A 24,730-nucleotide genomic window follows, 5' to 3' on the forward strand; every position below is an offset into this window, starting at 1 on the left:
TCACTCTCCCACGAGCTCAGGAAAGGGTGAGCCCAAAGGGTGAATCATGACAGTTTGACCCATCATGGTGGTCTCGTTTTTTTCGTCAGGGATGAGTTTGGGTACAGGTATGTGACCTGTCATGGCCGATGGGACCCAAGGGGAAGTCTACTAGGGTAGAAGTGGGGACCTTCTAGGAAAGGTTTCTCTGGCTAATCAAAAGAGAAAGACTAAAGTAAACATCCTTGAATTACTAGTGATTATTGTGTTTACCTGTGATGCCAAGAACGGCTACAGCTATCTTGAGTCCACACAAGGAACTTCCTTGGCACACCAAGAATGGTGAACTGAAAAGATGGAAAGCCCCTGGGCCCATGATGATGTCATTGGGCCACTGTGTTTGCCTTGGGCCTATTTCATGTCTGAACTTCTTGTTTAAATTGTGTCTTCTGTTACTAGCCCCTATAAGCATCCAAACTTGTAGAATGATCAGTGATTTAACAGCCCAGGTGCCTATTGACCTTTTTCTAGACTTGAGATAAGGTCAGGCAAAGTTCCTTCATGTTAACATGAGCCCAGGATGAATCGATGCCCCATGAAAGAGATCAGCCATCAGCAAAAGCTGATGGACATACTGTGCTGGGGCGATTTGGGAAATACCCAAATTCCGTCCAGGTGGTCACGGAGTACCTATAACTTAAGAAGGCAGTATCTTAATCAATGATCCAGTAACTCAATTTTCTGAAGCAATAATGGTACAACCATCAGGCAATGCTTTTTAGGGGATGTACATGAAAGAAGTTTGTACAACGAGAAACCGTCAGTGCTTCTCAGCGCTAAGGGTTCTGGTCCCTCCAGAGAGGAGGAGTTTGTAACAGGCAAGGAGAGTTCATTACATGTTGCAGTGGCATGGATGAAATATCCCAGGAGACTATCTGATTACCTTTGCTCAGATGCTGTGCACATCAAAGAACCTTCTGATGACTAATTCATTTCCTCAGAGTCCTTGATGTAGAAGTAGGGGTGTGCTCTGGGTAAATAATCCAGGATCACCAGGGCTACTGGTTCCTGGAACAACATAGACATATATGTATGGTTTCTGATGTCCAGGGACCTAATTGTGGCCCCACCAGTGACTGGATAAGAGGCCTTGACGAAAGCACTTAAAACTCACTGGGAGCCTCAGCTTGTGTTCCTGTGAAACACAGCTACTACCAACGAACATCCCCAGGGTAGTGGGGAAAATCAAGTGAGGTAGAAGAGGTGAGAGCACTTTGGAAATGACAAGAGTATGAACTGGTGAGTGCAAATCTCGTCGCCCATCACTCTCCCTATTGCTCATTCCATTCCAGGAATGCAGGCCTTTGGTTAACTCCTGGGGTACCTCAGAGTCTTTCCCAAGCTTTCATTCAAGCTGACCCTCCACCTGGAATTCCCTACCCATGCTCTTCTTCTGCTCTTCCCCTGATGAACTCTTACTCATCTAATAAGTCTCAGTTCAAGTATTTCTCTAGAAAAGCCTTCTTTGCCACCAAACCAGTTTAGATTGTTTTTCTCTTTCACAGTGCTCAGTTCTGCTTCTTCATTGTACAGTTGGTCCTTGAGCAACGTAGGAGTTAGGGGCATTGGTCCCAGCACAGTCAAAAATCCATGTATAACTTTTGACTCTCCCAAACTTAACTACTAATAGCCTACTATTGACTCGAAGCCTTACTGATAACATACTCAATGAACACAGATTTTGTCTATTAGAAGTATTATATACCGAATTTTGACCATGAAGTAAGCTAGAGAAGATAAAATGTTATTAAGAAACCAGAAGGAAGAGAATATACATTTATAGCACTTAGTGGAAAAAAAAAATCCATGTAAAAGTGGACCCTCACCATCCAAACCTGTGTTGGTCAAAGGTCAACTGTACTTGTCAAAGTGTGGAATCATACATTTATTGGTGTGTTTCTTTCTTTACTATGACTTTTAGGAGGTTATAAACTCCATGCGGGGAGACACCCTGTGGATTTCTCTCTTTGTTGCATCTCTATGCTGGCACAAAACAGAATTCAATATTGCTTGATTAATAAAATGAGTGTTATATGAATGTAAGGTGTTATTATTCAGTTCCCCCAACATAAATAAAATATTGGTCTCTTTGTCTATGTTTCAAAGAGTTTGTATAGTTTGCGTCAGTTAGTCCGACTGAACTTAATCAATTGTGGGTGACTAGAAAAAATCAGGTCTGCGTCCTGCAGCAGTGAGGACATACTCTGTACTGTGACACTGGAGTTCATAGGCCTCTTCCTTTCACATCTTTTCATTTTAGCATACTGACACTGAGCGGGGTGTGGAGGGCTCTGTACCATTTTTTAGATGACTTTCTTTCAGATGTCAAATTGACAGAGTGGAGAGGAAAACTTAAGTGTGAGACAAGTGAGACAAGTAGCCTAGGTGAAAAGTGAACTTCCTGATCTCTCTCCTTAGGCCTAACTTCTCGAAAAAGCTGTGTAGGAAGAAATATGGCATGAGGTAGCTTGAACCAAACCATTTTCCCATTTCTTCCCATCTCTAGTACTACTTTAAATGCTACAGGCATTTTAAATTAAACTAAACGTTTCTTTTTGGTGTTATTCTTCTACCTAGTCCCTTCCACACCAGGCCATCATCCAAACTGTTGCCAGCATGAGTCTTTCTTAAGTTGAGAGAGTTCACATCTCTGCTCTGCTTCAAATCCTTCTATTAGGTTGGTGTAAAAGTAAGTGTGGTTTAAAAGGTTAAAAATAATTGCAAAAACCATGATCACTTTTGCACCAACCTAATAGTATACATTTCTCCATCACCTATGGGATAACAACCAAACTTTTAATATGGAAGAGATATTACTTCACCATCTGACCCTTCAACTTGCTTGTTTCATTTCCCTTCAGTTTTCTTCTCATACCTTAATTCTCCGCTTCTCCAAGCAGCTTACACATCATGTTTTCTTATGCCCCAGTGCCTTTGCACGCAAGTTCCTCCTCCTACCTTTTCTGCCTGGTGTGTCCCACTGGATTAGCTCAAATGTTACCTCTCCCACGAAGACTTTCCTGATAATGGCTTCTCCTCCCCCTATCGGGCACCTCTTTCTGCTTTATCTCCACCCTCGTCCCCACCAGATTGTGTGTTTCTTAAGAACAGGGATTGTTATCTTGCTTATCATTGAATCCTCACACTTAGCATAAGACCTAAATGAGACCCAGGCACAGGGGAATGCACTTCTTTGGGATGTCAAAAGTCCAAAACCAAGTCACTGGGGCCAGGTTCCAGAGTTAGTAAGGGATAGTTTCACTTCCTGGGGCCATCCTGGCCTCTCTTCCCCTCTTCCGTGACATTCCACTTGACCTATGTAGAAGGGGGTGGTGGAGGGAAGGGACAGGACAGACTAAAAGACTTGTCTTTTTCCTTGGTTCAACTGATGCCCATCTTCTCTAACATTCAAAGAACATGGGGAATAGATACATTAGCAGATCCTTGTCTCTGTCAAGCAAATATTGGAACCCTGAAATACATGAACTTGACAGACAGAAAGTCCTCTCTCCATTACCAATGAAGTGGTTGCTTTTAGTAAAGCCACATCTGGAACTATTTTTTGTGCCTGCCTAATGATCACATACGATCCTTCCCCATCTCTACCTCCAAGCCTAATGTTTCAGGCAGACCTATTTTATATAAGAAGAGGCCCCCTTGCATTAGTGGACGAGTGAAGGGATGCTCTGTGTGGCTGGAAGAATGAATGTGCTAACAGCTTCCTTCTTTTAAGAGCACTCATTGAGAACTAAGCTCTTTTGTACTTGGTGATTGGCCAGATTTGAGTTTTCTGGGGGTCATCAATCCATCTGGAGATGAATGAGGCATATTACACTGGAAGAAATTAAGACCTGGAATTATTCTGAAGGAGAGGTTAAGTTCCGTGTTCCTTCAGTCATCATGCATTTATTTTATGAACATCCCCTATGTGCCAGGCAGTGTACTAGGAGCCTGGGGTCGACAGATGAGTAGGATAAGGGTCTGGCTGGGAGACACAGAGGTTTACAATGATTAATACTTTGATCAGTACAATCATAGAAGTTTTGATAAAATATTATGGATGCTCCATGAGGCATATTCATTCTACCTGAAGATGGAGTTAGCAAGAGTTCACAGAGAAGATGCCACTTATGTCAAGCCTTGAGGAATGGATCTACTAGTTGAACCAGAAGAAAAAGTATGCCAGGAAGAGACATGAGCACAAGCAGAAGCATGGAGGGGTTAAAAGGCATGGGATTCAGATTCACACAAAGATGTGTTTCTCATAGTGAGTGCACAGTCATTCCGTTTAGGAATTAACACTTTTTGAATCATGGACCTCTGTGAGAACCAAATGAAAGCTAACGATTTCTCTTCCCGTGGGAGTGTGTGTGTCTTCACGTGTGCAAGCACAAGCACACGCACATTTGAGTTCCTGAGTCCTCTGCTACAATGGACACAAAGTGTTAAGAATCTGGTTGAAATATTCATATATAAAACAAATTAAAAGAGGATTAATGGCTTTATGTGCTACTAACTTCATTTTCTCCAACTATTAGTGTTACTGAAACAATAACTCATTGAATGCCAAAATAAAATTAACCTTTGAGTGTCTACAATTGGCTGATTTTCTGTCTCCAGAATTTACAGATCATCACTGGTTATTTTCCTCTACCACAAATATTTTTTTCTAACCCCTTTTATTAGAATGGTTAGAATTTCAGGTATATGTATTTAGAATGTTAGTTGAAACCCACAAGAGTGGGGATAAGCCTGAGTTTCAGGCTTTTTTTTTTTAAACACTGGAGTCTAAAGCAAACTGGGGAGTGGTGTGGCTTTTCTGTACTGCACTGTTGTCTGGGCTTAGTCTACCTTTGCAGGTAATTAATTCCCCAGCCTGCTTATTTTTTCTAGTTGGCTCTTGTTTAGCTTCCACAGAGCCCCACCCCAAAGTGCTTTATTGTCCCTCTGCTGACTATTCCTACATATGGTCAAAATCAACTCACCTTCCGGGTTGCTGACATCGGCAAATTCACTGTTTGGCAAACTCGGCTGTGCTCCCAGTAACCCTTTGTTAAAGAAGTATTATTACAATAGAGTGGATCTGATAGCTAACACGCCTGTCCAATCTCTTGCACTCCCAGATATACTAAAGAGAAACTCTTTGTGCCGTTGGATTTACAGCCACAGGCAGGATATTAGTACTCCCAGACCTGCTGGGTACTAGAGCACTTGCTAATGAGCAAACAGCCCTGCCTCAATTAGTGGTTTGTGAAATAAATATTCCTGGATATCAAATTGCTTTTGCTGCTTGATAATCACACTGGCTCTTGGGATGAAAAAGCAAGAGAGCAAAAATTGTTCCCTTGTTGAGTATTGCCTTGTTGATCTCCAAAGTTATATCTGTAGACAGAATTTGTTTGCCATTTCCCCAGAGTTAAGGTTTGATTTACATGTATAATCATTGTGTGAGGGTTCATGTTTTGTCTTGCAAATCTTTCCCACACTATCTAGATTACCATCTTTTGAGGCTGGTTCTATAATAATTACTTAAACACAGTTAATTATTTTAGAAACAAATTAAGAGACAAACATTAGAAGAATCCCAAATGGTAAACTGCTATACTGTTATACTGGTAATTTGTCTAGGCATAGTTGTTTGAGAGAGGAGAGAGAGAGAGAGAGAGAGTGAGAGAGAGAGAGAGAGAGAGAGAGAGACAATGAACTGCTTCATCCAGATTGCAACTTCTGTGTTGACCCTTCTTAAATTCTCTGCTTAATTACCAAGTAACTTCAGTGGCAGTAATGTCAACCCCAGCAACTGAAAAGAAAAGCTTCAATATAGAGCTCGGGAAGAAAAAAGTAGTAAAGGGAAAGGAATTCAAGATGTTATTGGTATTTGAATACCTTTATTGTGACAAGAATGCTGTTATAAATATTCATAAGCAAAGACCATCTTTTTAAACCTAGGAATTGTTCAAGTGAAGATTCCAAATGGGAAGGGTACATCTTTTGTAAAAATCTGCCACTATTCTTACTTTGAAAATAAGCATCTATTGTGAAATTTCTGCTAATGTTATAAATGGTCACAGCACATGCCACTTGCTCTAATCCAAACTTTAAAGTGTTGGACTTCCCAGTGGGCAATCCCTCTTCACCACAACCCTCCTTCCCTCAGCCTCCTCAAGGTCCACACTACCCTTTGTAAGCAACTCTATATAGATAATGAGGGAGGGAAGTGTATAACTTGGTGAGAGCATCAGCTCCAGTTATTTCTCATGCCCAGTAGAGAATAGTTTTTACTGCTTGATAGTAAGCAGCCCTGAGAGTGATTTCAATGGACACTCTTAACTCTTTCCACTCCATCCAGATAGGTAATCTATAGATAATGCAGAAAAGAGGTTGGGGGAGGGGTACTTTTTCAATATTTTATTTTCTTAAATATCCTTTCTGGAATTTTCAGAAACAAAACATAAAAAAATTATATACTTTATTACAAATGGTAAACTCAGAGTGCTCCAAATCTCTTATTTACAAATAACACTGGGCAGGACACCCAAACAAACAAACATGAAATAACTTACAAAGGCATGAAGCTGTTTATTGACAATAATCAGCTTTCATCAAATTAAAAAAAAATATATATGTACATACACAGTTAAGGAAGGCAGGCCAGAAAGTTCATCTGTCGGCTCAGCCTCGCTCTCACAAACCTCCCTCCCGCCACCCCTCCCCTAACCCCTCCCCCCTTTGTATTCTTAAGGAGTACTACAGAAGCAATCTACAGTCTCTATTGCAGTTTGTAACCCCTCCCCCTCCCCCCTTGTAATACTGAATGAGATCGAATGTTAGGTCCATGCAGTTCTTGGTCAATGTTAAAGTAAAGTCTAACGTTCTGTTTGCGCTGGGACAGCCCGTCCATAAAGCGGGGCAGCCCGCAGGCGGCCGTTCCCTGGCTACACGCCAAGGGAGGGCGCGCCAAGTCCTTCCCACTCGTGCACACTGGGGGCGCCGTCAGGACGCAACCCAGTCCAACTTGGATACCCTTGGCTTTAGTCCTCCGACACTTCTTTTTTCTCTCTCTCACAACTTGTCAAGTTCTCAAGTCTGTCTCTCTCTCATTTTTTTTTTCTCCGTTGCCCCTCAGCCCCCGACAGTCTCTCCTCAAAACGTTTGCAACTGCTGTGTTAGCATGAGTTGGCACCCACTGTTAACGTGGTTCATGACTTTCTGTTTAAGCTGTGCCACCTGTTCCCTGAGCATATTGGCCGTGGACGCCAGCTCTGAGTTCTGCGCTTTCAAGGTTTTCACTTTTTCCTCCAGCCGGGCGATCCTCTCCAGCTTCCTTTTCCGGCACTTGGAGGCAGCGATGCGGTTCCTCATGCGCTTTCTCTCCGCCTTGATTCGCTCCTGGGACTCCATGTCGATGGGTGACAGGGGAGGCGTTTCCCCGGGCATCTCGGGCACCGTCTGCGGCTCCTCCTTCAGGGCCTGCAGCCGCGGGTGCTGCACGGGGATCTGCTGGGGCAGGTGGTGCGGCGGCTGTGGTGGCTGCTGCTGCTGCTGGGGCTGCGCGGGAAAGGCCAGGCCGGCCGCGCCGTAGGAGGGCGCCCCGCCGCCGCTACTCAGCGCGCCCGGGTTGAAGTTGCTGAGGTTGGCGTAGACCGGCGGCTCGTTATGGAGGCTGGCGCTGAAGCCGCTGCTGCCGCTGCCGCCCGCCACGGACGCCACCGCGGGAGCCACCATGCCCGCCCCGCTGACAGGCTGCGCCGCGGACGTGACGCTGGGCAGTGTGTTCTGGCTGTGCAGTTCGGCCAGGGCGCGCACGAAGCCCTCCGCGAAGCCCTCCTGCTCGTCCGTCACGTTCTTGGGGCACAGGAACTGGGTGGGGGTCGGCGTGGTGGTGATGTGCCCATTGCTGGACTGGATTATCAGGCGCTCCAGCTCCGGCGACGCCAGTTTGAGCAGCCCCACGTCCGGCGAGGTGAGGAGGTCCGAGTTCTTGGCCCGGAGGTGCGGCTTCAGGCTGCCCACCGGGTCGGCCAGGTTCAGGGTCATGCTCTGTTTGAGGATCTTGGGGTTACTGTAACCGTAGGCGCCGCTCTCGGACTGGAGGAACGAGGCGTTGAGGGCATCGTCATAGAAGGTCGTTTCCATCTTTGCAGTCATAGAACAGTCCGTCACTTCACGTGGGGTTAGTTTGGGCTGCGCGCAGAAGTTTCGGGGCCGCAACAGCTCGCTGGCAAGCGGGGGACACCCGCGCCTGCCCGGCCTTCAGCAAGGAAAGTTTATCTAATAGCGCGCGCACCCGCTAGCTGTCCTCCCCCTTGCGCCCTCCTCACCAGCGCGCTCCAGGGAACGCAGGGTTAAGACGCCGCCCGCACTCTTACTTGTCGGCTCTCGCGCGCTGCCGGCTTTAAAAAGTCGCGGTCACTCACTGAGCGCTCCTCTGCGCAGCGGCTCCTCGGAGCCCGCGGACTCACTCGCTTCCCGGCGACAGCCGCTCTCCTGGCGGCGGCACTCAGCGCGGACCCCGCAGTGGCCGGTCAGCGGCGGGTCTCCGCCGCCCGGACTCCTACGACTGTCCCCTCCTCCGCTGCGAGGGGGAGGGGGCGCCCGGCGGCCGAGGCTCGCGCTCGCCCAAGTTCAGCAACCGGTGCGAGCGCACGTCCCTCCTCGCTCTCCTCTCTCCGTCGCTTTTTCTTTACCGCCGCCGCGGCAGCTTGGAGCGGAGGAAAGCTTTGCAAAAGTTCGGTCCGGGACTCAGGGGCTACTTGTCCCTTGTCCTCGGGGCCAGGAAAGTTCTTTGCCGCTACAGCGGCTCGCCAGACTTCTCCAGGGGACAGTCGCCGCCCTCCGCGCTGTCAGCGGCGCCCGGGCAGTGGGGTTCTCCTCTTGGGTCGGCTGGAGAGGGGGCTCTTCGGACGCTCTCCCAAAACACCAGCCCGGGAACCACAGGCGCTAGCTCTGGGCACTTGGTGAGAAAATGGAAAAGAAAATCAGATTTGCAGTTCGGACTCTACTGCTGTCCTGTCTCCCTGAGTCCGCGCGCCTCCACTCCCGCCTCGCTGATACAGCCACACTCAGTGCAACTCTGAGCCCTTATCCAGCCCGAGCTCAACACTTATCTGCTACCAGTCAACCCCTAAAAATAGCCCATGATGTCACCCCAAGGCCTTCCCATTGGCTTGCGTCGCTCTCAAGGGGGCGGGCCCGCCCGTCGCCATGGAGACCCCACCCTAGAAGATTCTTCTCCGGACCCGCGGAGGCTCACGGGATGAGGTAATGCTCTGTTGCCCTCCTACAGTTGGGCCCTTCTTTCTCCTCCTCCCCCGCCCCCTCCCGCGCGCCTCGCGCCCCTCTCTTCTCCCTCCCCGGCGCGTCTTTCCCGGCCCGCCCGGTGCATTGTGGGCTGACGTCTTGGGGCTTGACTGTCTAGTGACGGTGGCCACTGCGAGCCCGGCCGACGCGGGCGCTCGCATCTTCTGATGGAAGCGGGCACAAGTTCGGGTCTCGGGGCGGAATGCAGAAGACGCGGGGACTCGGAGGGCTGGGGAACCTGGCCGGGTGTCTGGGGCCGAGGGTGCGAGACGGGTGGTATTTCCCCACTTCGTGGGTGCTGGATAGCATCCACCGGCGTTTCGCCGCCTCGCGGGGCCGGGAGGTCTACAGCTCGGGTTTTTCCCTCCCCCGCACTTCCGGGGGGCGGGAGCACCGCCCTTAAGGTGGCTCTGTTAAGTCCCCCGTGGGGGCAAGTGAAAGTGGGCTTAAGTTTAGGGGCAGTCTCCGAGAGTCAGCCCCCCCACGTTGAGTACGCTCGGAAGTTTGTCTCCTGGTCAAGTTCACCAGCGACCGTCCGCCGGGCTGTCTGGCTGCGCCTAGAAGCCGAGTGATTTGCATTGCTCGAGACTGGTGATCAGCTAATTCCTCAGGGCACCCCCACTTCACCCTCCCGACGATGGGAGAAAGGGTGCGAGGTCATAGCTTCGTCTCGGAGGGGAGGGTTTTTGTATTTTTTTTTTAATAAGGGGTGCAATTAGGGGGCAACTCAGTCCAGTTGAGAACAAGCGTTTAGGGAATCCGAAACTCGGGGAACCCCGGCGATCGTCTACTCTCTGCCCCCGTACAAGAACTCGCACACCACACATCACACGAATACACACACACGCACAGACATTCACACTCCTCCCGCCGTGATTTGCTTCCGGGGAAACAAGTCCGAGAGGACACTCGCCAAAAGTCACGCAGCGAGGAGTCGGATAGAAGCAGGATTTAAAATCTCACGGCTCTGGCCCGGGAGCTGGGCCTATATCCTGTGTAGCCTCTAGGAAGCGCTAGACACATGTAAGTGGTTCCTTTTTTTTTTTTTTTTTTTTTTTTTTTTTGGTGGCTCTTGTTATCTCCCCCCACCCCCATCCCCCTTAGGGACAAAAGTGTGTGGTGGAAAGAACACCGAAGTCGGGAATCGTGGGTTCTGTCGTGGCCAACGCTGCCATGGTGTGAAGTGAGCAAGTCACCGAACTTCTATGAGCTTTTCAGTTCCTTTATCTGCGGCGGGGGTGCGGGAGGCTGGGGGGCGGGGCGGTGAAAACCACCTCACTGGGCAGAGTTAGGGTAGTATCATCACCTTCAGGGCTAGGAAGTAGTCACCAAACAGCCTCCTTCCCCGAGTTTCCCAGAGCCTCCCTGGAATGCCAGGATGTAAGAGTGTGACTTGACAGGAACAGGTGTAAAAACTCCTGTGAGGAGCATCGAAGGAAGGGGAGTGAGGGAGGAAAGGGTCGAAGGCAGCCCTTTCCTGGGCCTTTTGCCCGTGACTGAGGCTTGAAGTTGGACCTGCAGCAGTTTAGGTCCCTAGGTTCTAATTCGGGCTTCTCAACTTCAGAACTTCGGGGAATTCAGCTTACGCGTTTAGAGCCCAGAGTCTGATGGTCTTTTTGGCTTTGAGGGTTAAAATTCAACAGCCCAACAGTAGCTAGTGGCAGGGAAATCTTGACAACTTTTCTTTACTCCAGGCACTCACCTCTCATTCAGTCATGCAGCAGAGGAAAACTGAGTGGCTACTGTGAGGCAGGCACTGAGCTGGGGTGGGGGGTAGGGGTGGGGTTAGAATACAGTGATGACAAGATCCAGTTACTTTCCTCAGGGAGGGAGTATTCTCTATACTGTTACCCTAAATCATTTTCGTCTGTAATCAAGGAGCTGGTGTTCTTAATTTTTATGAGAGTAATAAAAATAAATTTCATGTATTAAATGCCTATTATCAGCCAGGCATTTGCCAGAGCAATTTAAATATGCTGTTTCTCCCCACAACTATCTAGAGCTATGTTTATTATTAACCAGATTTAACATATGAGGGACTAGGCCCAGAGAGGTTAAGTATCTTGCTCAGGTCACACAGGCAGCTGGAAATTGACCTCAGGTCTGTGTTACATTCCCTCGTATCTTCTCTGCTCTGGGAGATTTTCTTGTAACATATTGTCTGCAGCGGAAATGGCACTTCGATGGTGGGACAGAAGAAATTGCCTTGCCTGCGCCGCTGTAACTCCTTTCAGAGCTTCCTTTCAGAGCTCCTGTATTTAGAAAATTCAAGATTAGGACTTTGTATAAATATATATATCTTTGCCTAAGGGTTCTGTGTGTTCCTCTCTGCCTTATGTGGTTTAGTAGGCTGATTTTCTCCTTATGTTGAGAAGTAGCATATTTCATCCAAAAAATAACAGATCTGTTTAAAAGTTAACGCCCCTGCTTGGAAGCCTTCACTGCCGTCCCCTTACAACCAGGAGAGAGTTTAGACACCTTTGCCTGGGAGAAGGAGCTTTTCACAGTCTAGCTCCTGCTCTCAGGCCTCACCTCTCTCTCCCTGTACCAGTTAGGAAAGGCTGGGCTATGCTGCCCTCACACACGACCCTAATGTCTCAGTGTCTTATCCCACGGAAGTTTATTTCTTGCTGATGCTACATGCCCACTGTGGGTCTATGGGGGAGTTCTGTTCACGGTGGTCACTCAAGGACTCCAGTTGAAGAGGGCTTCATCTCGACACCTGCGTATTACTATTACCTTGGCTGCGGGGAGAGACGGCGGGAAATCATTGACTGGCTCTCAGAGCATCCACCTGGAAGTGACACACAGTACTTCTGTATCATTAGCCAAAGCAAGTCCCGTGGCCATGCCTAACTTGAAATCTCTGTAATCCTACCAAGTATCTTGAACCAAGAGAGCTAGGAAGATTTGGGGAACCACACTAATGACTCGAGCAGTCTCCCTTTCGGTTCCCCAACTGTTTGGCTTAGTGTCCTCTCACAGGCAGAGTTCCCTCATCCTTTCCTCAAGGGAGACAACGCTAAAGACCCATCTAGTCACAGTCTATCAAGCTTCCTTTCCAGGTTCTGAGTGATGCGTAGTAGACATTATATCAGCTCCAGATAGGACTTATCAACTAAAAGCAAGGTGTCTACCCTGCACACCTTCAATATGTAATGGTGGGACTGAGGCAGGATACACTGCCGTGCATACATCACGTGGAAGTGGAGGGATGGGAGACCACAGTAGACACTAATCCACTGAGGACCCCCTACCCATCACCCCAGTTAGGCCCTGATTCTGCTCCCCGAGTGTAGCTGCCCCGTCCATTCTTTCCCATGACCCCTGGCTTTGCCCTCTGAGAGAGTCTTCCTCTTCTATATCTAAAGCAGGCATTGGGAAATATATTTCTAAATAAGCTTTCAAAAATTGGCGGGGGGAGGGTACAGAGTCATGTTAAGTCTCAAATACAGTCTCCTTTAATCCAGGCTGATGTTCTTTTGGCAGTACAACTCTCACATAAATGTAGGCTTCTTATCTGTTTGATTCTAGCCATTCCATGTACCAATAGCCAGAGCCAATTCTTTTCTAGACATAGTCCTGTGGTTTGCCACATTTCTTAGCTTTCTCGTTCTCCTGCCTGCTAATACCTCTCTCTCTCTCTCTCTTTCTCTCTCTCTGTCTCTCTCAATCTCTCAATCTCTCATATTCATTCCCCTGCTCCCCAGCTTGGTTTTGAGTACTTTGGGTTTATTGAGCTTTGGTGTGAGAGTCACACTTTTCCTTTCTTTTCTAGAGCCATTTTGTTTAATTGAAAACATAGCTCGGTAACACCTTTATTTGTCAAGAGGTTTGAACAATAAATAAGCTTGAGGCCATACCTTGACTTGATCCATACTTCAAGGCTAATTTTAACTTGCCTTTTCTTGCTGAAAACATTTTTTAGTTATATATTTTACTAGTTGAGACTGAGAAACAACTTAGCCTCTTCTAACCCTACAAATCTCTGAATTTCTAGATTGTCCCTACTCTCTTTCATTCTTGTTGGCAAACCGGCCAAGTCTTCTCTGAGCTCATCTCTTTTTTTTTTTATAATAAGTTTCCAAATGCATCCAACAGCCACCAACACGTTCTACTAACATTTTGTTTTAGTCTCTCACTTTAAGTTGATTAGGTTCATGACACGCCTTCTAAATTGTCACAGGTGATATATTCACCAAATAGATCACTGTCCTTTTAGCTTCTGATAACAGTGCTCTTAGTTACTGCCCTCTAAATGGATGTTTACTTTTACTGTTGCCATTACATTACCCCACATCTAGGTGCCAATTCTTACATCAGTCAGGATAGACTAGGTTTGCCACCATTAACAAACAATCCTAAAATCTTAGTGGCTTAACAAAAATCTTTATTTCTTGTTTGTAGTACATGTTCAAAGTCAAAGGGGCTTTGCTTCATGTACTCACTCAGAAACTGAGTCTGCAGAAGGTTTCATCTTGATATATGCTTCCACAGTCATTCCCAACACTTCAATGGGGAAGAAAGCACAGTGCAGTCACACTGATTTTAAAAGCTTCCTCTCTGAAATGAGTCTTATTACTGGTGTTTACATATTATTGGTCATAAACTAGTCACGTGACCATGTCTTTCTTACAGAATGCCAGAAAGTGCAATCCTACTATGTGCCTGGAAGTGAACAGCGGGAAATGCGCCCCTCTGTATAGGTGAGGTTACCCTATGGTAGCGATCCAAAAATCTTACTGGATGACAACCACAGAATTATTTCTCATTCACACTGTATGTCTATTATGGGTTGGCTGTACCTTTGCTTCATATACATCATCTTTGCTTTAGGACCCTTTCTGAAACATTGCTGATTGTCATAGCAGAGAAGAAAGAGCTTGGTGCTTAAAGCTTCTGCGGAGAGCAGTTCCTATGGCCAAGCCTGATGTCAGTGGGAGGGGCAGCTAGTATTCGCAAGTAGTAATACACTCTACCACACCCTCCCTGCAGAACACATTCCCCCATTCCTATAAGTCTCAGCTACCTAAACATTTTCCATTCCTTTAACATTTTTCTGCCTTTCCGTTTCCTTTTATCTTTAGTCAAAATGCCTCCTGGCAAACTCCTACTCATTCTTCGAGACCCACCCAGCTCAAATAATTGCTCCCTCTGAAGCTTTCTGTTACCCCATCTCCTACTCTCCCCTCAAATAGTTATTATCTCCTTTGGCTGTCACTACACTGGGTACTTACCTGAAGCAGAGAATATTTAATATGCTTTCTGGTAAATGTTTTACATCTATGACTCCAAATCCAGGACCTGTATCTTACTCATTTTTGTATCTCCAGTGCTTAATTCAGTGCCTGGCACTGGAAAGGATAAAAGGTGCTCAATAAAGGCTTGTTGATGGATTTTTTGAAAAATAGCCTTTTCTATAGTGGAATTAAGGGAGTGTTTTAATCGTCAAATACCTAGCAACAGTACCTTGTTTTAATACGTAAAAGTTGGACCGTGTCAAACTCCCTTGCTGAAACCTAAGCACATCCTATCAGATTTGGGATTAACACCCAAATTATTTATCTTGCCTGTAAAATTTCACATGATCTGGGCTGTCCTACTTGCCAGCCTGAAATAGCTAGTACTTCTCCCCTCACTTACTATTCCGCAGCCACACTGGCTCTGACTGTTATTAGTCAGGATAGCCTAGGTTATGCTACAGTGAAAAACAATTCCAAGTCTCAGTGACTCAAGACAAAAAAGTGTTATTTCTTGCTCCTGCTCCGTGTCCATCAGAGGTTGGTAGGGACTCTGATTAGTTTCCTTCCTCTAGGACCAAGCCTGGTGCATTGCCCACTTTCAAGAACATTACAGATATGGAGCCAGGTAGAGGGAAAGAGAGCTTTGAAGGGTCTTAGCCAGGTAGTAATTACTCACCCTTGCCAGCGAATGTCACCTGTCACTTCTCACAATTCATTGGCTAAAAGTCATCTCATGGCCCCACCCAGCCACAAGGAGACCAGGAAGTGCAATCCTATCTGCCTGGAAGGCAGAGAGCTGGACGTGTTTGGTGACCATCCCTAATTGCTCCCACAAAGAACTTCTTTAGTTCCTCAAACAAGACAAACTATTTCTTGCCTAAGAGCCTTTACATGAGCCCTCCCACTTCTTCCCTGTTCCTTGGTCAATTTCAGTTTCCTTTGGATGTTAGCTTAAATAACACTTGAAGAGGCTTTTCTTAATACTGCACCCTCCCCCCATCTCAATTAGATTCCCCTCTTATACTTTCTCATAAGTCCCTATGGGTTTTCTTTATAGCAGTTGGAATTTCAGGAGGGTGGTAAATAACACCCCTTTCTTTCCCACTTGAGTTCAGAACCAGCCGAAAGTTAGATACAGTAATCAGATGAATAAAACTCACAACGTCAACTTGATAGCTGATACAGGATAGATTGGAGGGCATGGCAGACATGAGACCATACTGGATTCCTAATGCTTCACCCTGAATTAAACTTACCCACTGGTCCCTGGCAAAGGTGGGCAGTTGCAAGCGTCTTCCAAATGGACAGTGAATGTGTACATCCTGTGGACAACTTGATTCTGAAAAGAGAGAGCAAATGACAGGTGGGCATGCTGGGTTTTTCTTTTGAACTCAGCAATCAGAACTCACTCCTCTTCCCAGGCGGAGTAAATAAGTGATGGGGAAAGTGGACAAGAGAGTTGTTCTAGCAAATATCCCCTCATGGTAACCTGAAGCCAGGGAAATGGAGATTTCCTCATCACAACAGAATGTATCTTAGTTCGTTATTCCATATTTCTTTGTGTTACTGTTTGTTTGTTTGTTTGTTTGTTTAAGTCTGTCTTGCCCACCAGAGGACGAGTGTCAAGAGGGCAGGATAAGCATATCTTTTTGTCTTCACTGTATCCATAGCATTAAGCACAGTGCTTGGTATATGGAGAGTGCTCAATAAATCTTTGTTATATATCAGAGCCCCTGTGGAAGTACTTCTCTTGGATCAACTCTCCAAAGAACTTGTTCTCATTTGTTTGCAACTGGTGTCCAATTTGGAGATGTTCCATTCTCTTTCTCACTTCCCTAATCCCTTTTTTTCAGGTCGTCAGCTTGGATATAGTCGTATGCATCTACATCACAAGTGGAGTAAGGAGGCAGAAATGAAAAACCACCCGGAAATGCAAGTAAGTGAGTTGAGTTGGTGGACAGTACGCATGGACTAGGTTTTTGTCAAGGAGGAATGTGGAATTGTTGTACATGTCATCATGCTTATGGCGATATCTTTCAGCACTCGGAATTTCCACGAAACTCATGTGGGATGGTAAAGTGGCAAGGGTCCTTAGAAGTCATCTTCCAAGGTCTGCCCTTTTCCCAATGAACAAATCTTTTTGGCAGTATTTTCACTACTTAAATACTTCTAGTGATATTCAGAGCTGTAATTCTAGTGACTGCTAGAATGGTAAGTGGAGAGGGGTAATTCTAGTGACTGATGCTGGTTGGACCACATGGGGAAGGAACGTTGTGGACATGAAACTGAGGAAAGTAATTCTGGCCAATCATAGAGATCTCAGAGAAGGTCGGCCAAGTGGTGAGAAGCCTGAAACTTCTCATGGAGAAGAAATGAAGGAACTGGGAATATTTACCCAGAGGGAACAAAATATTAGGTTGGTGCAAAAGTAATTGCGGTTTAAAAGGTTGGAAATAATTGCAAAAACCACAATTACTTTTGCACCAACCTATAAAAGACCATGGGAGCATATATAGCCGTCTCCACATAGTTGTACAACTGTCATGTGGAGGCGTTGACTTATTCTGCAGGTTTTGAGGTCAGAGCGAGGGTAACAATTAGAAGTTAGAGAGGAACACTGCTATATTTAAGAAAGAACTTTCTGGAGTTAGTTATTTATCAGTGGGGTAGTTACCTTCAAAGCAGCTTTGAAGTTCATCCACTCACTACATATGCATTGTCTGTGATACGCCAGAAGACACTGTGCTCAGTGAGTTACAAATAATTCCCAGTGAGCCCACAGCAACTTGTAATACTCGCCATTTATTTTCAAAGTTCATAAACGCCATCTTTAAATATTCTCTTTTAGAACTTGCCTGGGAGTGGTCATCAACATTAGTGGTTTCTCAATTCTAGAACTGACTTTTTTTTTTTTTTCAATTTTCAAAATTTGAAAAATCTGGGGTGATAGTTTCTCATCGCCAGTGTTACTTAGATGGACATTCTTCTATCAAAACAAAAAGTGTTTTCAGTATCCATAAATCAAAATTACCTGTTCTGGTGATCACTTAAGACTATATACTCCCTTACCATCTGTCACAGAAGAACTACGAAATATTCACTGAATTCCCTTTTCCTTTCCCTCCTGTGCATACAGCTAAACTACATTTCCTGACCTCCTTTGTAATTAGGTGTGGCCACTTTGCTGAGTTTTAGCCAACCCAAAGGGGATGAATGCAATGTGTGCTACTCACAGGCCTGATTCCTAAAACCATCTTTCCCCATCTCCTGGTTAAATGTAAGGGACATTTAGAGAAGGGCAGAGCCACATGTGGAAGGAGCCTGGATCTCTGAATGACCACGTGGAAGACTGCCCACTGACCAGGAATATTGGCATTGGGCTTTGAATGAGAAATCACTTTTGTTGCGTTGAGCCACCAAGATTGTGGAGTAAATATGTTAAAGCTACTAGTGTCTTCTTATTCCAGCCGGTGCTATAAGATACCTTCAGTGAGAGAATAACTGTGGAACTGAAGTTAGGGATTTTGTTCTTTCCTTTCGTGTTTGAAGAGAATTAGTGGAGGAGGCAGAAGTAAAGGACACAGCACTTAATCATAAACTGGTACTTTCTATTGGTAATGTTTTCTTCCCATCTAGTGCCATTTCTTAAATCCTTTTTTATATTTAATCTTTTAGTGGATATTTATTGAGAAATGCCAGGTACTTTTGGGATTTCAGAAGAAATATAGGTAGCACATATTGTTAAATATGTTATCAATTTATTCAACAATTTTTGAGCATTTGCTATGGGCCAGCTAGTGGTAAACATTGGTGAACAAAAGCTACAGTACCTGCTGACAAGTTGGGTTAGAGCAAAGAAAATAGGTAATAAAGAAGCAAGACTAGTAGGGTATGACAATGCTTTGGGAAAGAGGTAGAGGGTGTTCTAGGGGTACCGGAAAGAGACATCTGACAAGGGTAGCAATCAGAATTGTCCTCTGAGGAGGTGATGAGCAAATCGAGATCTCAAAGATGAGTAGGAGTAGCCAGAAGAAGAGACAGTGAAGAGAGAGTGTTCTAGAAAGGGGACCTGCATGTACGAAGGTCTAAATATGGAGCATGAATATGGAGCATGTTTGGAGGGGTCGAATGGTAAGCTAGAAAGGAAGAATGGAGAGGATGAGCATGAGAGGAAGAGCTTACCATGTATGTATGCACATACATCACAAGTACATACAGAAGGTCTTGTATTATAATATGTATATGTATTTACTTAGGAGAAAATATCAAGATGTCAACAGTTGTGACATTTGGGTAATTTCCATTTTCCTCCGTATGCTTCTCTGTTTGTTTTAAAAGTTTCCACAATAAACATGTATTGCACTTAAGCACACTTTAAACATGTGATGAAAAAAATCAAAATAAATATTTTTCCTTATTGTAACTGCACCTGCTTTCCCTCATTGGATCCTCACAGCAGTCTCCGGAGCAAACTGAGGTCTAGAGCTGATAAGGTCCCATTTGGTCTACTTTCTCTCCATTGCGCCAGCCTTCCCTGCAGTTTTCTAAGGAGTGAGGATGGCTTTTCTTGGAACTAGCGACTTTAGTGCTGTGTTACACGTTCACGTGTATGTAGTTTGCGACTTGGAGAAATTGGGTCAATGTTCTCATGATCCTAACCTACCTAAGAGGCTTCCCACATACAAAGGATGGCCCTCAACGTACTGGACGGTCATTAGACTTCTCTTTTCTGTGATGCTATCATGTGCTTTGCCTGGTGATTTTGCAGTAGGGGAGAGGGCTACTGAGACTTTTTAAAAAGCTAGTTAGGGAGGATATTGCTTCCCCTTATTTGGTCAGCCTACATCTTGATTGACTAGCATGTTGGTACTTGGCCACATCAGCGATGATGAATATTTGTAGCAAACACCCAAACATTGGAAAGACTTGAAATACCGTATTGGCATTCTGTAAATTATGTTGTGGCAACAAACCACCCCCCAAATCTCAGAGGCTTAAAACAACATGAGTCTATTTCAAGTACATGTTCCATTCCCACCCTGATTTAGGCCTTAACTCTTTACTCTGGAACCGAGGCTGAAGAGCAGCCCCCATCTGAGATCCTGCTGGTGTGTGTCACAGGGAAGAGAGTGAGGCAACACCACAGGATAGCTTTGAAAGCTTTGGCCACATGTCACTTCCACTCACCTCTGAGTGCCCAAGTGTGTCACAGGGCAGCAAAAATTTTGACAAACACCTTAGCATTCTGAGTCTCAGTTTCTTTATCTGCAAAATAGAAATAGGTAAAATACACAATGGTATGGTCAAATCATGGAATATCATGTAGCCATTTAAAACAATGAGTTACTTGCTTTTAAAAAGATGAGTTGACTTGGAGACGTGTCCATGATACAGTGTTGCACGAAGAAAGCACATTGTAGAGTGATGTCTGTAGCATGGTCTTATTTTTGCATAAATTAAAGAAAAACCTTTATGTGAGTATATTTGTTTGTGTGAGAATATTAATAAAAACATCTAATGTTTAAAGAGTGCCTACATCATATTCCCAGCACTGTGCTTTTTAACATGCATTTGCTCATTTAATCCTTGGAAAACCCAGAGATAGGAGTAGAAAGTTATATACCAAATCGTCATTATCAGCTATTAATACCTTACGTGGCGGTGTGATTAGAAAGATTTTATTCACTTTGAAAAATATATGGTTTCTATAAATTTGTACTTACCACAATAGGTAGATTAATCAGCTTTTGCTGTGAAAGAAACCACAAAATCTGAGTGCTATACAATGTTATTTTATTTCCTGTTTATCAGTCTGCAGGTCAGCTGTGGTGGCATGCCTTCCTAAGACCCCGTTCAGTCTTCTTTCCTCTTCACTACATCTGCCTCCCCTGCAGTTTTCTAAGGAGTGTTGATGGCTTTTCTTGGAACTGCTTGCTTTAGTGCAGTGTTGCGTGTGCAGCCTGGAGCACTAGGGCCGAGGGTTAAATTCAGGTCTGCTCCATGTGTCTCCTTTTAGAACCCTTCCTAGAGGCAGAATCTACCAGGGAAATGTTTTTCTCATGGCAGAGGTTGTGGCGCATGGAAACACTTGGGGCTTTTTAAGGCCTCGGCTTGGGAACTGGTATGTTGTCATTTTTGCCCACATTCTATTAGCTGAAGCAAGTCACATGGCTTAGTTCAATATCAGTGAGCTGGGAAGTCATGTAAGTTATGGAGAGAGGGAGTAAATATTTCTGTATAGTAATCCACTGCAATAAGCGTTCATTGCTTTCTTAGTTAAAAAAATATATAACAATAAAGTGAGGAAACGAGAATATTTACCAGGGATACTTTAAATTGTGTTCAGTATATTCCAAAGTCACATTATGCATTTCTCTGAAATACAAACTCTATATTTACAATGATAACGAGCACAATGATATTAACATGGACATTTAATTAACCGGAGTACTCATTGCCTAATAGGGCCGGTAGGAGATTACAGTAGTTTGGCATATGCTGACTGTGGTGTGACATTCTAAACATAATCTAGAGACTGTTTAATGGCTTTCTGTATACATCACTGCTACTTGAGTGGCCATCTGCGATCCAAGGAACTTAAATCATGAAATCACAGACTCTCAGATGTGGAAACTTCTGGTGCCTATGGTAGGCAGGTGTCTCCTAAGTAGTTACATGGACAGCTCCTATTGCCAATTATAGTCATTCTTGATTGGATGCGTCTCATATTGCTGGAGAATGGGTATAGAAATCAAAATTCCTTCATTTATCCAATGGGGACATTAAGCGCCCCCAGCTGTCACTTACCCAAGTGATACAGTAAGTTAGTGGCCAGAGATGAGATGCAAACCAGATGTCTCGAGTGGGCCCAGGGCCCTTTACTTTGTTTCTCTGCATAACACAAATATCAAGCATATGGATCATTTGGGAGTATTCACTAGGCTGTGAAACTTCCATTGCTCTTTAAAAAACATATTAAGTCTCATTCTTCTACTGTTTCCTCTGACTTAGGAGAGCCCAAGCACTTCTTAGACCAACTACTTCTGAGTCCTGCAAAGAAACACCAAATGGCACAGATGCAGAAATAGAGAGTTGAATGTTAAATTCCTTAAAACACTGGCCAGGGAATCACACCTGCTTTAATTTCCTTTCTATTCTAGGTAATTTAGAAAATACCTGCTGATCCAACTCATGGGAATCCATTTGCAAAAAGAAAATGTTTTATTAAGGAATTTATTTGTTAGGATTAAGAGTCATGTTCATCAAATTTCAGTCATTTACCCATCACTTTTTCCATTTTCTATGTCCACTTATATCTCTAAAATCAATTTACTTAATATTTTTATTTAAATAGATTCACTTTTTAAAAATATAAAGATATTTTTATAGATGATATATTACTTTTATAAATGAATAACAACTATTACTTGCTGTAACTACTTAGACAACTGTAAAAGTAAATACATATCCATTAAAATAAATAGATTTGTCCATGTACCACTAAAAGTTGTTTCTTATTCTGCAAGTGGTAGGCATTTAAACTGATATAGTGGGAAAATATGGGCTTTGGAGTCAGGAAGGCTTGAGTTCAAATCTAAACTCATTCCCTTCCCAGTAGTGTGATTTGGGGCAATTTCATTAAATTGCTGAGTGTCAGTTTCTCATCCATAAAATGGAACGACAGCTATATCTCACTCTGTGTGTGTGTGTGTGTGTGTGTGTGTGTGTGTGTGTTCAAAAGCACCTAGTGTCATTCCTATTTCATAGTAGAAACACAACAAATTTAGTTCCCTTCTTCCTTTCCTCATTTTTTTCTTCAAAATGGCACTCAAGAACTCTATTGGTGGAGAGATGAATGATCTGCGGGCACTATTGGTTGTTCCCAGGATAACTGACTGGTAGATTGCCTGTCACGTGCTAGGAAATGTGCTAAGTGTTGTGACACGATGAAGACTGGGTATGTGAACTCAGAGTTGAAGACTTAGATTCCAGTTGCATCTCATCTCTTTAGGACAAGTCATTTAACATCTCTGAGCCTCAGTTTCCTTATCTGAAAATGAGTGTGGTGATTGCCATTTATGCCTATTTCAAAGAAGTTTTGTGAGGAATACCATATACAGCTAATGCCAAAGCCTTTGGTGAATGGATACAGGCAGTTCTGCTATAATATGCTACATACGTTCCAGAAACACTTTGTGTTCTGCAGAGTTGTACATTAAAAATAACAGGGCTTTTTGCAAAAATAGGGTTGGGGCAGATCATTGAAAACCTATACAATATTGTAACCACAATGCTAAGATAAAATTTTAAATATCCTAGTAAAAATAGTAGAGCTGAAAAGACCTGTTAAATTCTGAGTAAATAAATAAATACACACACACACATACATACCGTGTTTCCCCAAAAATAAGACCTAGCCAGACAATCAGCTCTAATGCGTCTTTTGGAGCAAAAATTTATATAGGACCCGGTCTTATTTTACTATAAGACCGTGTATAATATAATATGTAATATAATATAACATATGTAATATAATATAACATAATACCGGGTCTTATATTAATTTTTGCTCCAAAAGACGCATTAGAGCTGATTGTCCGGCTAGGTCTTATTTTCAGGGAAACACGGTACTACAGAAAATACAGGGCTTTATGTTAAAACTGGTGAAGGTGTTGTTGGAAGGCATAGGGCGGGGAGGAGACCACTAAGTCAAGGAGGTAAGGGTAAGTGCTCAAAGACAGGGACGCACCGGGCAGAAAGCTCTTTTGGGAAAGAGCATGTAGGCAAACAGCCCAGCAGGATGGAGGGTGAAAGGGGCTCCTGTCCGGTACCCCCGGTTCTGTATGCCTCTGTGGCTCCCGCACTCAACTGTGTTAGTGTAGTTCCTGCCCAGCTTCTGCTCCTCCGTGAAACAAAGAATTAACATCTTGGGAAAAATCCGTGAGAAATAAAGCAATCTGCATGTTATATTGTTCTCATCCCTCAAGTTACCAGTCTTGCCTTGTCTTACAGTAACATGTATCACAGTATCATGTATTATAGCAGAGCCGTCCACCTGTGCAGGTGGAGCGGAGGCTTGCAGGCTTCAGAAGCAGAGCAAGCAGAGACCCCCAGAGGTATTCATTCATTCATAGATGTGAGTCGCTCCCTCGGTGCCTTCTTCCCTCACTTCCCAGTCTGACTGGCCTACTTCCCCTCCTCCTCTTGGTTACAGGGTTTCTCTTCCTCACTAGCTTGTGAGCTCCTCGCGATACCGCTCTGTCATATTCATTTATACGCTCTGAGGGTCCCTACAGGGCCCTTGGAGCACATGGTTTCATGACAGTTGAACCTGTTTATAGGCAGGGAGGGCCCTGGATCCACTGAGGGGGTTCCCGGGCTCACCTGAGGGCATCAGAACCACTGGATTGCCTTCAGACGAGGACGAAGGCACTCAGTCCCCCAGGACAGGGACAATGTCTCATTCAGCTCTGTGGTGCTCCCAAGTGAGATGGGGCCTCCTCGGTGGGTCCCAACCCTACCTTAACCGTGAGAAGGTCGTGAGAGGGCTAGTAGCATTTCTTCCTCAACACCCTCCTTCCCTCCTTTCTTCTCACCCTCTCTTCTTTTCTTCCTCTCTCCCTCCCTCCTTCCCTCCCTCCTTTTCTTTCTTTCAACAAATATTTACTGAATCCCTGGTCCATGCCAGGCACTACACAAGGTCTTGGGGATGAAGTGGCGGGCAACAAGACATCTGCCCTCATGGTGTTTCAGTGTTCCCTAGAGATTAAATGCTTAACCTCTGGAGCCAGATAACCCGGAGCTGATAGCTGGCTCTGCCCTTTACTTGCTATATGAACTTGACCAAATTCCTCATTAAATGGAGATCCATTTCCTCATCTGTGAAACGAGGCTCCTGATAGAACCTATTTCAGAGGGTGCTGGTGAATATTCAATTAGTTGATATGTAAAGTACTTAAAAATAGTATCTGACCCAGTAAATGCCCAATAAATATTCATGATAATTACGAGTATTATGCTTTCTGTATATACATAATAAATAAACTGATATAAAAATCACAATATGCAATAAGTGTTATGAATGAAAAAAACTGGGTGGGAACTCTGTTTTCCCTGTGGTGTAGCTAGTACACTATGTAAATATTATC

The 24,730-nt window shown here is 44.6% G+C and overlaps 1 protein-coding gene and 2 long non-coding RNA genes across 5 annotated transcripts in view; 1 reads left to right on the top strand and 2 right to left on the bottom strand.

Moving 5' to 3' along the window:
* Window positions 1-6,594: 6,594 nt before the first annotated feature.
* JUN (Jun proto-oncogene, AP-1 transcription factor subunit) lies at window positions 6,595-9,113 on the bottom strand. The gene has a single exon (XM_033114625.1). The coding sequence runs from the start codon at window positions 8,185-8,187 to the stop codon at window positions 7,183-7,185; it is 1,005 nt and encodes a 334-aa protein (XP_032970516.1). The 5' UTR covers window positions 8,188-9,113; the 3' UTR covers window positions 6,595-7,182.
* A 960-nt stretch (window positions 9,114-10,073) lies between these two features.
* LOC117027178 (uncharacterized) overlaps window positions 10,074-24,730 on the top strand; it is a 58,162-nt gene continuing 43,505 nt past the window's right edge. For both annotated transcript variants that reach the window (XR_004423878.1, XR_004423879.1), the window contains exons 1-2: window positions 10,074-10,362; window positions 16,436-16,518. This is a non-coding gene — a long non-coding RNA (uncharacterized LOC117027178). The remainder of the gene's footprint in view (window positions 10,363-16,435; window positions 16,519-24,730) is intronic.
* Window positions 10,469-24,730, bottom strand: part of LOC117027176 (uncharacterized) — a 34,427-nt gene continuing 20,165 nt past the window's right edge. Inside the window, exons 1-4 of one of the 2 annotated variants that reach the window (XR_004423876.1) lie at window positions 21,390-21,586; window positions 19,770-19,847; window positions 15,839-15,921; window positions 10,469-11,591 (exon numbers count right to left, since the gene is read on the bottom strand). This is a non-coding gene — a long non-coding RNA (uncharacterized LOC117027176). Of the gene's footprint in view, window positions 11,592-15,838; window positions 15,922-19,769; window positions 19,848-21,389; window positions 21,587-24,730 lie in introns of those variants that run through there. The other variant, XR_004423875.1, reaches the window with a different exon arrangement.

Source organism: Rhinolophus ferrumequinum, chromosome 9 (assembly GCF_004115265.2).
Source record: "Rhinolophus ferrumequinum isolate MPI-CBG mRhiFer1 chromosome 9, mRhiFer1_v1.p, whole genome shotgun sequence".
In the NCBI taxonomy this organism is placed as follows: domain Eukaryota; kingdom Metazoa; phylum Chordata; class Mammalia; order Chiroptera; family Rhinolophidae; genus Rhinolophus; species Rhinolophus ferrumequinum.